The sequence below is a fragment of the Babylonia areolata genome, chromosome 23 (genome assembly GCF_041734735.1).
Source record: "Babylonia areolata isolate BAREFJ2019XMU chromosome 23, ASM4173473v1, whole genome shotgun sequence".
Lineage (NCBI taxonomy): Eukaryota > Metazoa > Mollusca > Gastropoda > Neogastropoda > Buccinidae > Babylonia > Babylonia areolata.
Genome location: NC_134898.1, coordinates 32,272,569 through 32,289,935, shown reverse-complemented (window position 1 = coordinate 32,289,935; position 17,367 = coordinate 32,272,569). Strand labels below are relative to the sequence as shown.

General features: G+C 43.4%; 1 protein-coding gene across 1 annotated transcript in view; it reads left to right on the top strand.

Moving 5' to 3' along the window:
- The window catches only part of LOC143297853 (ganglioside GM2 activator-like), a 12,767-nt gene extending 5,402 nt beyond the window's left edge, over positions 1-7,365 (top strand). Inside the window, exons 3-4 of the mRNA XM_076610375.1 lie at positions 1,029-1,209; positions 2,080-7,365. Coding sequence (XP_076466490.1) covers positions 1,029-1,209; positions 2,080-2,202 — 304 coding nt within the window. The 3' untranslated portion in view covers positions 2,203-7,365. The remainder of the gene's footprint in view (positions 1-1,028; positions 1,210-2,079) is intronic.
- The last annotated feature ends 10,002 nt before the right edge of the window (positions 7,366-17,367 follow it).

Here is a 17,367-nt window from a genome sequence, read left to right as displayed (position 1 = left end):
GAAGAGGTGAATGTTGACAAAGAATACCACAATTCTGACGACGGAAGCTAAAGGTTGGGTCATTGAGACACCCACTGGACATCCGAGGGGTCTGTGTAGAGGAGAAGAGAGGACTGGCCTTACTGAGTGAGTTAAACCGAGGTCCCGTGTGCAGCACGCACTTGGCGCACACTGGAAAAAGAACTCATGGCAACGATTTCGTTCGTTTATTTATTTATTTATTTATAGTCTGTTCATCTAAGCTGATGATATTAGACTGAAAATAAATGATATTATTATTATTATTGTTTGGATTATTATTATTCCTATCATAATGATGATTGTTAGTATTAATTAGAAATCGACATTTCTGTATATTCGAATGAAAAGGGGGGCGGGTGAGGTTGGGGGAGAGGGAGGGAGTTGTTGGGGGGGGGGGGGGGGGGGGGGCAAGGGGGAGGGGACTAAGAAAGGAAGAGAGAGAGACAGACAGACAGACAGACAGACAGACAGACAGACAGAGAGAACAGAATGTGGAAAAGATAGAGTACAAAATCTAAAATGGAGAGGGTGAGTGTCAGTGATTGGAGAAAGAAAAAACATAATATTGGAAGGGTGTGTGTGAGAGGCGGGACGTGGGAAGCAACGGGATTAAGAAAAAAAATCAAATATTGTATGCACTACTTCTGTAGATTATTTTTGAAAAGAGGTTCATGTGGGGACCTACAATAAACAACCAACTGGACTATTTAACACATAACTAGCTAACTTTAATAAAGAACATCATGGCAACGAGAGTGTTGTCCTCTGGCAAAATGCTGTAGGAGAGATCCACTCGGATCGGTACATCAAAAAAACACACAACAACAACAAAAAACAAACAAAAAAACATGCATGCATTCAAGGCCTGACTCAAGTGCGTGGGGTTGTGCTGCTCGTCAGACATCTTCACAGCGGATGTGGTGTAGCGTATATGGATTGGTCCGAACGCAGTGACGCCTCACTTGAGAAACTGAAACAGAAACTGAAACCTTACGTGTGGTTTTCAGCCAGTACCGCAATGTATGTGGAATCCTGAGGAACGCCTACGGCAACAACACCGGCTGCCCCTCGGCGTTGGCCCGGCACGGCGTGCCCTGCACGTGCCCGTTCCTCCCGGGCACCTACACTATGACCGAGGAAACGTTCAGTGTGCCCCAGCTGGACACCGTGTGGGCCTGGCTGGCTCAGGTCTGTCTGTCATCCTGCTTCTTCGTTTTGTCTTCTTCTTCTTCTTCTTCTTCTTCTTCTTCTTCTTCTTCTTCTTCTTCTTCTTTATCACCATCATCATTATCTTCATCGTCATCGTCGTATTCTTCTTCCTTTTTTTTTCTTCTTTCCTTCTTTCTTTCTTTCTTCTTCTTCTTCTTCTTCTCAACCTCCTCCTCCACTTTTCTTCTTTTCCTTCCTTTCTTTCTTTCTTTCTTCTTCTTTCTTTCTTTCTTCTTTTTTTTCTTCTTCTTCTTCTTCTGTCTTTCTTTCTTTCTTTCTTTCATCTTCTTCGTTCTTTCTTCTTCTTCGTTCTTTTTTCGTTTTCTTCTGTTTCTTCTTTCCGTTTTTCGTCTTCTTCTTCTTCTTCTCGTCCACACACACGCACACACACGCACACACGCACACACACACACACACACACACACACACACACACACACACACACACTCACTCACTCACCCATTGACACATACATACACACAAAGAGAGAGCGGGAGAGGGAGGAAGGGAGGGAGGAGGGAGGGAGAGGCAGATAAAGAAAATTAGCTAAACAGACATAAAGATGATGTGAGTTAAACAACTTGCGCAGTCATTTCAGCACACACGAACACACGGTCAGACAATGGGGGGTGGAGAATGGGTGACGGATGGGTGGACGTGGAAAGGACAGGGGGGCTGTATTGATGAACAGAAAACAAAGCGGAGTGGTGGGGGCACATTGTTGGGTGAGGGCGTCATCTTCAGTCGAACAACCAGTTTAAAAAAAAAAAAGAAAAAAGAAAAAAAAGGAAATGAGCAACTTAAGCATTGTCATCATCTCCTTTTGTTTTGTCTCTGTTGACTGTAAAGGGAGACTACACCGCCACAGCCAGACTGATCAACGCCAACTCAGGGGAGGAAATCGCCTGCCAGCGACTGGATCTCACCATCCAAGCGCCCTGCACGTCATTCCTGTGTCGGATTTTCGGTTGAGGCACGTACTGCCCGCTGCTTCACAACGCGGTGCATGCGGCCTGCTAAGTGTGTAGACAATAGGTTGAACGTGTCAGTTAGTGCTTTGCTTATTGTATTGTATGGTTTTTGTATTGTATTGTATTTGTGTTGTGTTTAAGCAGTGAGTTAGTGTAGTGCATTGCGAATCATGTTGCGGTTTAACCATTGAGTTAGTGAGGTGTATCGTGTATTGTGTTGCGTTTGATTTAACCGTTGAATTAGTGTGGTGGGTTGCATTGTGCAATGTTTTGTTGTTGTTGTTTTTCCATTGAGCTAGTGCGGCAAGTTGCGTTGGTGCAATGTATTTTTCAACTGACTAAGTGCGGTGTATTGTGTATTTCATTATATATAAACATTAAGTTAGTGATTTTTATTGCGTATTCTAATGTATTGTATTTATCCGGTGAGTTGGTGTACTGTATTGCGTATAGAATCATATTTAACCGGTAAGTTAGTGCGTTGTATTACGTAATGTAATGTATCTACACTCAGTCACACACAAATACACACAAACAAAAGTATTCTTCACGTGAACTTTCGTCTGCTCTCCCCAGGGAAGATAGACTGTCGTGTAACCTTCATGTAACCATGCGCCACATATCCTGCCCGCACGTAGGTCTACAGATTTGTTAAAAAATCAACTAAAGCAGAATGTCCTACGAAATTTTGCTTGGGTTATGAAGACCACGAATAAGAACTCCCAACGACGGAACGACGCGAGCTGTGAAGTGAAGTATCGGTCACCAGACAAGTTAGACACCGTGCTGAATGGACCAGACAGCCAGCACGCACAGCAGAACCGTGACTCCTGAGGTGTGAGCCCTCTCTATTTGTCGTTTCACGTGCACAAGCTTCATGGCTCCAGACAGGACTTGGAGAGGACGACACCAACCCTACTGCACACCAAGCTCCATGGCTCCAGACAGGACTTGGAGAGGACGACACCAACCCTACTGCACACCAAGCTCCATGGCTCCAGACAGGACGTGGAGAGGACGACACCAACCCTACTGCACACCAAGCTCCATGGCTCCAGACAGGACTTGGAGAGGACGACGTCATTCATCAGACGGGCTGCACTGACACTGTAAAGAGGCGAAGAAGGAAAAGAAGAAGAGGACAAAGAAGACAGCACATGCTGCACATTTGGACAGTTGTTTAACTCTTTCACCGCCAAATTTCTGTGTGAGAAACACCCCCCAGAGCCAATGTTTCTTTTTACACTCTATTATCAAATTCATTACGGACCAAGTATTGTTCTAATGTCAAGTGAATATGCTTTAGTAACCTGACAATTGAGCATATAATTTTTGACTGTAGCTTGATGAAGCCTTATGTACACGAAAGTGTGTCTTCACAAGTGACTGAGAACGTTGATGTTTTTGACTTTTTGCATTCATTATCAGTTGTTTCGCTTGTCAGTTTAACGACTTCTCTTTTACGAAGTCCTTAAGTAATTTCCTGTAATTGTATTTAGAATGTTTTTTTCTTTTTTTTCAAATTTCACCCACATTTCACCCTCATTTGCCCAGTTTCCCCCAACCCTCCATTCATTCACATCTCCCACCCCTTCTAACCGATATTACTCAAATGTATTCATAAATACTTTAACAAAATGTCTTCAATCACCGATATGTGTGACGTGACATAAAACAAAATTCCTCCTCCTCTTTTTACACTTGATGCTCTCAAGCACAGGGTTTATTTTGTGTCAAAATAACACAATGGACTTGTTCACTTCAGTCAGGAGGCAAAGGTTTAGTCTTTTTTTTTTTAGTGTGCGGGAAACTGGCTGCAGCTGTCAAGCTATGTTACAATCTGATAAAATGGTCCTTTTAAAACGACCCCTCCGTGTCAATTAAAGTCGCCTATGCCGAAGCTCTGTCTAGTCGACTAAAGTCACCTATAGCGGCGAAAGAGTTAACATGTCATCTGCATGACTCGCACCCAGCCCACCTTACAAGTCTCGTCAAGAGGGAGCGAATATACCGGTGTTGCACCCTATTCGTTCCCCCGTTTGTTGGTCTTTTACCCCGGGGTCAAATCTGGCCAGCCCAGATTAACCTCTCTCTGAAGATTTACCCTGGAATTCTCCCCGGGGATAAACTTCAACTGGTCAGAACTGACCCACCCCTGGCTGAATTCCCACCCCCACCCCGCCTTGTTATAGGTATAGAGGTCATTCTAGGCTAGGTTGAAATTACCCCTGTATATAAGCTACCAAAGTGGAACTGGCGTGGATCCGTTATGTTATGATGGAGAGGAGGGCCGACGAGGGGTCAGTCATGGCTAGCCCAGAATGAACCCCTCTCCTCTCCCTTTTCCAATAGCTTGATTAAGCACGTAGAAAGAGTGTTATTGCCAACTGGGAATTCGTCGCTTGCCCAGGGTGACTCCGGGGTATATTACAGCATGGGGGTGGGGTTGGGATGGGTGTGTGTGTGTGTGTGGGGGGGGGGGGGGGGAGGGGGGGGCGGGGGGGGGGGGGGTGTAGACTGAGGCTATTTCACCGCCCATTGCCGGAATGGAGTCACGAACCCTTGGGTCCCAGTCGGGCGCTCTGCCACTGGGCCCCAACTGCCACATGTTGTTCGAAGGAAGTTGCAGACCGACAATTTTTTAAAACAGATCTACCATCAAATAGATTGTGTTGATGTATGGTTGTACCGGTATGATCTTGTGTATTGTGGCTAATTTCGAAGTATAGAATGTGCGTATGCAGATAATACGATGCTGCAACTATATCACTACGGTTGTTTGTTGTCGTTTTCAGAACAAAATGCAACCGTGGACATTCTGCCCAGCATTTTTTTTTTCTTCGCTTTTATATATATATATATATATATATTTGTTTCCCTTTTTAACTGCTGCATATGTTGGTTAAGGTTGCGCATTCAACACGATATCGAGCAGAAGGTAAAGTAAAGTAATAATTCTTGATCGGCCGTCATGTCCGGCGATGATGTATGCGTGCTTCTCAGATTGGTTTGGTGTGGACAGGCCTGTGGCTATGGAGCCCCAGTTTCCATCTGCACGGGGCGTGAGGGCAGAGAAACTGTCCGGGCTCTTTGGGCACTGCTGCTGCTGCTGCTGCTGCCTTCCTCTTCTCGCTGGTCTCGGCGATGCTGCTGCGGCAGGTCTTTTTCAAAGTTGTCGTGTGCATGCTTTACTCGGCTTACATCACTGATTGACATAAGTTCACATTTGGGCCAACAGCAAAGTGAGAGCTGTATTATCAATGGTTTCTCCAGTCAATCGGAAATCATTTACAGCTTAGTCTTTTTGTGAAGGACTATGACTCTCAAACTAGGAGGCAAAATTGCACTGGCTCTTAGTGCTGCAGCCTTTGGGCTAGTTGGCCTTTGGGAACTATCCCAACGCAGACTGTCCTAAAACCCTCTTGGCCGAGAGAGTGGGGATGTAACTTGGGCAAGACACTCTCCACTATAATCAAATTCTAGCAGTTGCCTCCTCTGCTGTTCTGATGGACATAGTCGGACATGACTGACTACCATATAGCGAAGGGCAAGTAACAGCAAAGCAAGGCATGTATTGTTCCATGAGATGTCACTTTCACAGTTTCATGAGTACAATATTTTCGCCCATCAGACCTGCTTTTGATACATTTTTCTGTCTTTCGTAAAAAAAATTGCATCGAAATCCACGTTGAAAAGGTCGCAGTTCCGAAGGTATTGTTGTATCTGTAGCCGAGATACTACTTAATCAGCTTGCATTATTCGTTGAGAATTATGCAGAACTGAAGAACAGGTTCGTTAATGACTTTATGTGTAGAAGGTTTGGATACCGTCTGATCTTGGTGAAAGCTCTTTCGTCGTTCATTTAGTTACAGTTATATGTCGACTACTCTTTTTACATGTCTGCTGACATAACTTATGGAAAATTGCGTTGAACGAATGAACACCAACGAATGAGAAATACATATCTATTAACCACCCAGATATTTCTAAAATAATGGCGTGTGTGCACTTTAGAGTCCAAGGGTGTTTATGCAATAAACTCGGATTCAGCAGCATATCATCCGAGATTTTTTTTTTTCTGTTTACCAATACTGGATTTTCATTGTCGATTAATATGTCATTGACTGGTGTATATGCTGTATCGCTTATTGATACTGTTGATCTAACAGCAGCAAGACAGTTCAAAGGACCTTATCCCCTTGCCCTTTCTCAGCACCTTCTTTTCTTTTCTTCCTCTGTAGACTTGCCTGTCCCTTCTTTGTTATCCCTCCCCTCTCTTTCCAACCTCTTTTCCTCCTGGATTGATTTGATGGATACGGATACCTGTTACATCGCGTATCTTTGGTCAGAGACCTGACTGTACGCGCTTTATAAACACGGAGCACTTTGCAACACAGCATGTCTACATGGATGGAGCCGATTGCGAGTTGTCTGTGGCGCTTAGCATTCGTTTCCTGCATCATTCAGTCAGGCTTCAGTCACATGCACGCACGCACGCGCGCGCGCGCGCGCATACACACACACACACACACACACACACACACACACACAAACAACAATATATATACACACACGCGAGAAGACACGCAGGTATTCACACACACACACACACGCACTCACGCACACGCGCGCGCACGCACGCACACAAACACACACACACACACACACACACACACACACACACACAGCCACACGCATGGTATTATTGTGTATATCCTCCCCTCCCTCCACACACACACACACACACACGCTTGTACACGCTCACACACATACACACTAATATCACTTCAAGTGGAAAGACGTTAAACTGAAGACAACAACACATACACACACACACTCCCCCCCCCCCCTCTCTCTCTCTCTCATCTTCCTCCCCAACCCCACTCTTTTTCATTTCTTTCCTCATTGTATCGACCATCAGGAGAATTGTTCTCTTTTCTGAGAGTTTAGAGAAAACATGATTATGCAAGAATATGACAAATACTCATGTTTTAGTAATGCATAAACAGTAACCTTTGTCTATTTATTCGATCTTCCATTGTGTAGCCATGTATTATACATATTATTATCATAAGGGATGTGAGTGTGTTTGTGTAGGTGTTTTTTTTAGCCAGTATTTACCGATTTGTTATGTTTGCACAATTAAAAAGACATGTTGACCACCTTTGTTTGGCTTTAAACGTTCATGTTTAATGGCACGTGCTTTTTTCCTCGTGTTTGGTTGTCTCTGTTTCTGTCTGTCTCTTGGTTTGTCTTTGTCTTTCTCTCTGTCTCTGTCTCTCTCTGTCTCTGTCTCTCTCTGTCTCTCTTTGTCTCTCGCTCTCCCTCTCTCTTTCTCTCTCTCTGTCTCTCCATCTGTCTCTCTATCTGTCTCTGTCTGTCTGTCTCTGTCTGTCTGTCTGTCTGTCTGTCTCTGTGTCTGTTTCTATTTCCGTGCATGTCTGTCCTGTCTGTTTCTCTGACTCACTGCGTGACAAAACACACACACACACACACACACACACACACACACACACACACACATATATATATATGTATATCTTGTCGAGATTTGCTTTTCAAAAACGAAAGCTCACGATCTGTGACGGCTGTACAGTACTTCTCCCCTTCCGTAAATAACAGTTCCAGACTTTTCTGCGTTTTCCAGTGAAGCAGTCTGTTCGTTCCCCCATTATTCAACTCTCAGTTAACTCTCAGACTATTATCAAATTCATTACGGACCAAGCATTGTGCTAATGTCAAATGCATATGCTTTAGTATAGTAACCTGACAATTAAGCATATCATTTTCCACTGTAGCTTAACCCTTTCACCGCCAAGCTCGCATTTATGCACGGGCGTGGTTGAGGTCCCATGTCACTGAAAGGTGACTGTTCATTGGTCTGTTATCCATGAACCTACTGCTCTTAATGTTCATTGGCATGATAGGCTATGTTTTCTATACATCGCAGAGGGAATCCCCAGCTATTCTTAGGCACTATCTTTTCTGTGTTAATACCACAAGGGAATTTTGTACTCTAAATTGACTGGCGGTGAAAGGGTTAATGAAGCCTCATGTACACGAAAGTGCGTGTTCACAAGTGACTGAGAACTCTGATGTTTTTGACTTTTTGCATTCATTATCAGTTGTTTCGGGTGAAGAGCGGGGAGGTGAGGTGAGGGAGAGGAGGGAGGGCCAAAGTCCGGGGTGAATTCAAACTGAGGGGTAGCTTGAGCTGTTGCACCGGTGTGCCACACATGTTGAGTTCAGTACTGTCCCCACGGATTCCATGGCACCCACCTACACACCACCCCGGTGTCTTGTGAATTCATTCGGTCCCTCAGCTTCCCAGCTACATTTTTCTTCCAACACTTACTGACAACACTTGAATGAATGACATAGATACTTATATAGAGCCTATCCTCCGGTCGAAGACCAGGCTCTAAGCGCTTTACAAACACGGTGTCAGTTGAATAACGAGATGTCTATCTGGGTTGTGCCGACTGCCAGCTGCCATTGGGCACTCATCATTCGTTTCCTGTGTCATTTCATCAAGTTTCAGTCATGCACACAAACACACTCATACAGACATGTAACATTTTACGTGTATGTCCGTTTTGTTTGATTACCCTGCCATATAGGTAGCCATACTCCGTTTTCAGGGGTGTGCATGTTGGGTATATTCTTGTTTCTATAACCCATCGAACACTGACATGGATTACATGGTCTTCAACGTGCGAAGTTGATCTTCTGCGTGCGTATACACACGAAAGGGGTTCAGGCAGTAGAAGGTCCGCACATATGTTGACCTGTGAGATCGAAAAAAATCTCCACCCTTTACCTACCAGGCACCGTTACCGAGATTCGAACCCGGGACCCTCAGATTGAAAGCACAACGTTTTAATAATCGGCTATTGCGCCTGCACTTCCTGAATACACTTACTTTCAACCCGTGCTGACAACACTTACCGACACTAACTTCCATCCCCATTGGCAACATTAAATGACACTTACTTTGAACCCTTATTGACCACATTTACTGACACTTCCAGCCCAATGGGCAACATTAACTGACACTTCCTTTCAACCCTTATTGACAATACTGACACTATCAACCCTATCGACAACACTCACAGACACTTACTTCCAACCCTATTGACAACATCAACTGGCACTTACATTCAACCCTATAGACAATACTTACTGGCTCTTACTTTCAACCCCTATTGACAACACTTAACGACACTCACTTTCAGCCCTAATTGACAACACTTACTGACACTAACTTTCAGCCCTAATTGACAACACTTACCGACACTTACTTCCAACACTTACTGACGTCATGGACCACTGACGCTTTTCTGGAATTATTTTCACTGAGTTGGAAACCACTATGGTAAAATCGCAATTAAAGTAAACGACTTGGATGCAAACGGTTCCCCTCCCCAAAGCCCAGAACTGTTTCACAAATGGATATATACCAGTTCTGTCTGAGCCCCACTTGCCTATCCCTCATCTATTATTCTCTATTCTGACTGATCACACAATTCTCCAAGCTCAGTATGTCAGTCTAACGGACAGGGCTCGGGTTCACAAGCCAGTATACTGTGCATTTTAAATGAACTCCTTGTCTCTCTCGATCTGGACTACATTTCCATTCTCCTCCTTTGACCTTTCGGATGCCTCTGATGCGATCGATCTCAGAATTCTTCTTTCAGGTCTGGAAACACAGTCCTTGAATTAAAAATAGATGTGACGCTCAATGGCTGGCCTGTTTTCTGAGAGAAAACAGTCATTTTCTGGTACGCTGAATCAAACATTCATCTCCAGAGGCACTTTTGGATTTAGGTATGCCTCAGGGATCTCTGCTGACCCCAGTACTTTTCACACCAGGAAGACAGAATCAACGAGAATCGCCAATAAACAAGATCCAATCATCTGACAGAAGAATATCATTGAAACTGAAAGAATTGTCTTTCGATGAAGCGTAGTCAGCTTGGACAAAGGCACGGATGAAGACATCAATCACAAATTTATAAGCAAATCAGCAAGGCAAGACATGTGCTGAACACCCTGCGGGTTGAGTGGGACTTCACAGTCCTCTCCATCTTCAACACCATGGGAATGATAACTGGAAATGTGAAGTTAAGCAGACGGATCGGAGAGTTGGAGACTAGCAAAGCCAAATACTGACAAACGCCAGACCTTCATCAACAGATGCTTGAGACGCATCATGGTGGCCAGAAACAACATCCAGTGCCAAACTGTGAGAAACCTATCGGCAAGGAAATCAGAAAAAGGAGATGCAGTTAGATTGACCACACCCTGCACAAACCTCTAAACATCGCCAGGCAAGCACAGGGGTAAACATAAACCGTCAAGGGAAATGGCAGTGGAAAGAAGAAAGCAGGTCTGAACAAGATGCATGCAGGACAAGATGAAAGCAGTCGGATCGAAACAACCCAACGGGAGGCGGGGAACAGCCGAGAACCTACAGCCCTCAAGGAGTTCAGTGCTCACCAGTAGTCAGGGTTCGAGGCTCCGTTTCGGTATAGTGTTAAGTCCTTGGGAAAGACACTTGACTCCGAATTTCCTCACTCGAACCAAGTTATGTATGGGTGTCTGACTTCGGTCTGGGAAGGTCAAAACCGGCTGAAGGAGAGGATTGGGTCCCGCCTTCCGATGCTGAGTCCTTGACACAGTGGGTATGAAATCACTGTTCGTGTGGATGTAACGAGCTACAGGATCCTTGACATTTTAACCTGACAGATACCGCTACTGGGCCTTTCTTTCTGTGTTGTTGTTGATGCTACAGCTGTCATTTCATATCAGGGGTAGCTAGTTTCAGTTTCAGTTTCTCAAGGAGGTGTCACTGCCTTCGGATAAATCCATATACGCTACGCCACATCGATGCATGACCAGCAGCATAACCTAACGTGGTTAGCCATGCCTTGAGTGAATGCCTGTATATTTGTGTACCTATCAGAGAGGATTTCTTTTATAGAATTCTGTCAGAGGACAACCTTTCTTTTTTTTTTCTTTTTTTTTGCTGCCCCATCATCTGCACCGTTTCAGTGGCATTACTCCCACGCCGCTCATTTAGATTCCCCCATACACGGCCACACCTGGGTTCGTCCGTCGCAGTTCCAGCGTCGGCAGTCCACAGGGACCATCGATGTTAGGTCGCCAGGAGGCCACACACCAGAGGAGACCCTGCACTGCTGCTGAGTCACTTCGGTGGTGTTCAGTGGTGCCTGTTCTATTTTCACGTACTTAGGACACCACCTACTAAGCCCCCTACTAACGACAATAATGGCTTAGTCGCGGAGCCAGACTGAGTGAGCGTCCCTCCCAGAGAGGAGACCGCCACCACGTCCCTCAAACAACAGCCCCCCATGAATCTGCCGACACTGACGACATTGACAAAACTCACCCCAAGAAGTGGAGAAGTGGAGAGGCATCGAAACTGAGGTCACCATGAGAGCTGGGCATGAAAGGCCACAGACTTTGAGACTATTTTGTTTATATTGATGCATGATACATCTTTCACACACACACACACACACACACACACACACACACACACACTAGATGCATGATACATCTTTCACACACACACACACACACACACACACACACACACACACACACACACACACACACACACACACACACACGATGCATGATACATCTTTCACACACACACACACACACACACACACACACACACACACACACACACGATAGATGCATGCTACATCTTTCACACACACACACACACACACACACACACACACACACACACACACACACACACACACACACACACACACACACACTTGCACCAGTACGTGAGTTCAAACTTTTTGAAGCCCTTGGCGTTCTTACTTCACAATGGAACGAAACCCTCTTCATCCCTTTCCAGGTGGCTTTGAGATAAACCGATTACCTACAGACCGGTTGACAGTCTCCATTGCCAGTCTCTGTCATCCGCTGGGGGCTCTTTTCCTTTAACATGCCTAGGAGCTTGGCAAATAACTAAATTGTATTTGCCGAGGAATTTTAACAACCCCCACCCTCCCGGTCCCCCCAAGAAAAAGAGTAGGAATTGGAAAAAAAAATCTGGATATTTTTTGTAAACTAACTTAGGTACAAGTACATATTTTCTGAACGAAAAAAATGGACAAGTCAGTAAAAAAATATGTAAAAATGTTATGATTAAATGGACATGTTTTCTGACAGAGAAATGAATGGAAATTCAGTTTAAAAAGAGTAAAATAAAAATGAAAAATGTTATGATTAAATGAACATCTGGCCCATAAGAATTATTCAAAGTAAACATTTTGAAAGCATTTGTTTCCATTCTTGTGGTCAATATTCGCTGTTCTCTGATTAGGAAGGTTAGTAGTGTGAGCATGCAAAAGTATGATTAACCACAAGCAGTGTTTGTATAAAAAAAAATTAAAGCTGACTGAACAACAAAACATTGTAAGAATTCTCTGATTAGGAAGGTTAGTAGTGTGAGCACGAAAAAGTATGATTACACAAGTAGTGTTTGTATAAAAAAAAAAAAAAATTAAAGCTGACTGAACAACAAAACATTGTAAGAATTACTTGAATGATCAAACAGACTACCTTACTCTTGTTTCATATCTCCATAGATTGCCTCCCTTGAAAGAACCGGATTTTCCACTTGAAATGTATTGCATACTCTTTTTGACACAATATATTTCTCCGATTGAAATTTGGACTGCTCTCCCTTGGGGAGAGCGCGTCGCTACACTGAGAACCCCCCACCCCCACCCCCACCCCTCCACCCCCCACCCACCCCACCCCCACCCCCCTTTTTTCCCCCCTGCCTGCAGTTTTTGTTTGTTTTGGGTTGTTTTGTTTTTTTTATTAGTTTTCCTGTCGAAGTGGATTTTTCTACATAGTTTTGCAACACTGTTGTTGCCGTGGGTTCTTTTACGTGCGCTCAGTGCATGCTGCGCACGGGACCTCGGTTTATCGTCTCATCCGAATAATATCTCCCAAATCACCACTCAAGGTCTATATGAGAGAGGGAGAAAATTACTGTGCCGGGATACGAACCAGTGTGTTCAGATTCTCTCGCTTCCTACGCGGACGCGGTACCTCTAAGCCATCACTCCACTGATGAGCATAGTACTGTGTAGCACATTCGGTTTTTCAGCACAGTCCATAATTATTTCGCTCAGTTCTGTTCAGGAACACACTGAAAACTTGCAGTTTTTTTCCCGATGAAATACAAACGGTATTAAAAAAAACGATAACAAAACAACAACAAAAGCAACAAGAAAACCTGCCTTCTTTGTTGTTGTCAAGGATGCTGAAGGTATTGGAAATGACCATGTGAAAAACAAGAGAGGCAAGGCCTGCAAGACTCACTTGTGACTGAGAGTAAAACACACAAGCTTTTTATGTATTGAGTATAATTTCAAAATGTAGTGTTTAAGATGAGAAAGATCAGATTAAAGCCAATTAACTCCCCTGGCATTCATTACAGAGTAATTTCCCTTTTTTACTATCTGCACCAAAACGTTTGCAAAATAAATAAAACTTCCATGCTTAGCAAAAGAAGTTCCTGCTTGAACAAAAAATGATAATAATGACTGCTCTTGTTGTTGGGTCAGAATATCAGATCAAAGTGCCAAGTTTAGAGAATACAAAAAATATAGATATAACAGTAAATGCAGTTTGCATATAATTAGGCTTCATTATTTATTTTTTGGTGCCCATCCCAGAGGCGCAATATTGTTTTAAACAAGATGACTGGAAAGAACTGAATTTTTTCCTATTTTTATGCCTAATTTGGTGTCAACTGACAAAGTATTTGCAGAGAAAATGTCAATGTTAAAGTTTACCACGGACACACAGACACACACACACACACACACACACACACACACACACACACACACACACACACACACACACACACACACACACACACACACACAGAGAGAGAGAGAGAGAGAGAGAGAGAGAGAGAGAGAGAGAGAGAGACAACCGAACACCGGGTTAAAACATAGACCCACTTTGTTTACACAAGTGAGTCAAAAATGAACACGAAGGAAGAAAAATGATGAAAAATAAGAAAGGAATGCAACACTGTTTGAGATGCTGAACTCTGTATAAATGAAGGATCAGGTATGAGGGGGCAAATGTGGTCTGAAGTCACTGGAAACACGAGGTTCTACATATAGAAGTGCAGCTTGGTGTACCAGATCTCAAAACGAACAGTGGGGACAACGCACAGACCAGGTTGGTTGGGATGGACATGTGTATCTCACAGAAGGTACTGTCACTTCTTTTCTCCTGTTTAACACTTCTCACACACACACACACACACACACACACATGTACAGAAAAAAACAAACTTTTTTCACTAATATACACACATTCACACATTCGCAAATACACGTCATATATCGCACACATACTCACTCATACACGTACACACCCACACATACACACGTACGCAACCCCCACCCCTACCCCCACCCCCCCCCCCCCCCCCACACACACACACACACAACTCACTAACTCACACACTTGCGTTGAGCAGTGCTTGATTTGTTCAATGTGATTCAGTCGTAGGATCTTTCATGATACCCCGTAAGTAGTGTGAGCCCCAGCAGCTGTTTCATATCGAACATGATGGTATCTTTCCATGTTAAAAATCTTAAATTTGTTTTTCATTGTATTATTTTGCATTTCTCTTTTTTGTCACATCACAACAGATTTCTCTGTGTAAAATTCGGGCTGCTCTCCCCAGGGAGAGTGCTTCGCAACACTGAAGCCTTTGTGTGTGTGTGTGTGTGTGTGTGTGTGTGTGTGTGTATGGTGTGTGTGTGTTTCCTGCGTACAGTTTTTTTGTTTTGTTTTTTTTTCCTATCGAAGTGGATTTTTCTACTGAGTTTTGTCAGGGACAACCCTTTTTGTTGCCGTGGGTTCTTTTACGTGCGCTAAATGCATGCTGCACACGGGACCTCGGGTTATCGTCTCATCCGAATGACTGTGGCATTGCCTGCGCGCGTTGTTTTGTTTGCTGCGTTATAGTATTTTGTCTCTCTCAGTCAATCACTAGCCATTTTTGGCAGTTTATCAGTGATGAAGAATGGAAAGCAACCTCCTTAGGCTCTTTAGGAGAAGAAGATAAATGAGAAGGAGGAAGAAGAGAGGGAGTATCAGGAGCAGGAGGAGATGAAGAAGGAGGTGGAGGAAGAAAAAGTGGAGGAAGATGATTGCACACACACACACACACACACACACACACACACACACACACACACACACACACACACACACACACACACACACACACACACACACACACACACACACACACACCCCTGTTACACATACCCGAGAAGCCTCAAATCTGACTATTCAATTTGGAAAAAAAAGAAGCTTTTATTAAGAAATATAAATAAAAAAACCAAAAAAAATATTGGCGCACGTTTTCAATCACAGCAACTCAATAAAGCATACAAACGGACAAGCAAGCAGATAAACAAGACCAGAAAAGAAAAACAAAAACATGTACATTGCTGAAATACGCACATCCCTTTTCTTTTCAAACGTGAAATAACTGAATGTTTAAGTGTGCAAAAGTGTCAGCAATTTCATCAGCTGATAATTATTTGAGATAGTAGTGTCAGCAATTTCATCAGCTGATAATTATTTGAGAGAGTTTACCTTTGTTGGGGATGTAATTCAGAAGGATGTTTCTTTAATTAATGATTGTAGACCTCTAGTTAAAGCATCACTATTACATTTGAATGTCATCTTTAATAGAGGAGGAGGTGGGGTAGTTGTATGGTGGGTTAATGGACGGTGGAATAAAAAACAAACAAAAACGAATGTTTAAAAAAGACAGAATTACATTTAAAGAACATTATATAATGGACTTCTTCAAACGGAATTCGTTAATTTAACAAGAATAACAGATGATAATCAATGCAAAAGTTCAAAGACTCCAACGTTCCCTTCATAGGTTTTATGCATTAAGTGTGTGTACAAGTGTCATTCATTTTATGAGTAACGACTGTTGTAGTTCACATTAGAATTTAAATATTGCAAGAATGATGACGATGATGATGATGATAATGATAATAATAATAATAATAATAATAATGATGATGATGATGATGATGATGCAGCTCAACATCCACCCATTTCAGTCTGCCTATCGCGCTGACCACAGCACCGAAACCACTCTCCTCCACATTCTGAACTATCTGCTGATAGCGTCCGACTCAGGAAAAAATTCCCTTCTTACTCTTCTCGACTTGTCAGCCGCCTTTGACACGATAGACCATTCAATCCTTCTTTCCCGTCTTCATTTTACATTTGGTATCAACGGCACTGTTCGAGACTGGTTCAAATCTTATCTCACTGATCGATTCCAGTCTGTCATTGTTGATCATTTCCAATCTCAACCCGTTAAAATCGAACATGGAGGCCCACAGGGATCTGTTTTAGGTCCAGTGCTCTTCAACACTGTACACTGCTCCTCTCGCTGAAATTATAAACCGCCATAATATCAGTCATCATTCTTATGCTGATGACACTCAACTCCAGAAGAGTGATACCCCTTGAAAAATTGTTGTCGCTATTGCAAGAAACATCCAACTGCTTCCTGGACATTCAAAACTGGATGACTCGAAATAATTTACAATTGAACGCGGACAAAACTGAAGTAATGATCATAGGAACTAAACAAAAACTGTCTTCCATCACAATTGACACAATCAAACTTGACAGTACATCCATCCCTCTTTCCACATCAGTCAGGAACCTCGGTGTTGTCCTTGACAATACACTGTCCATGCAAAAATTTATCAGTCAGACATGTCAGTCCTGCTACTGTCAACTGCGGCGCATCAGTCCCGTCCGGAAATATCTGTCCACTGACGCAACATCTAGACTTGTCGTTTCTTTCATTCTCTCTCGCCTTGACTACTGTAACTCTCTATTGTCTGGTTTTCCTGCTTCATCCATTCAGTCCCTTCAACGCATACAAAATTCTGCTGCCCACTGGCTCCCTGCCTCACATCGAATAAAGTACAAGATCAGCACTCTATGTTATAGATGCATTCACAAAACTGCCCCTTCCTATCTCTGCGGCTGCCTTCACCTCTACACTCCATCTCGCTCACTATGA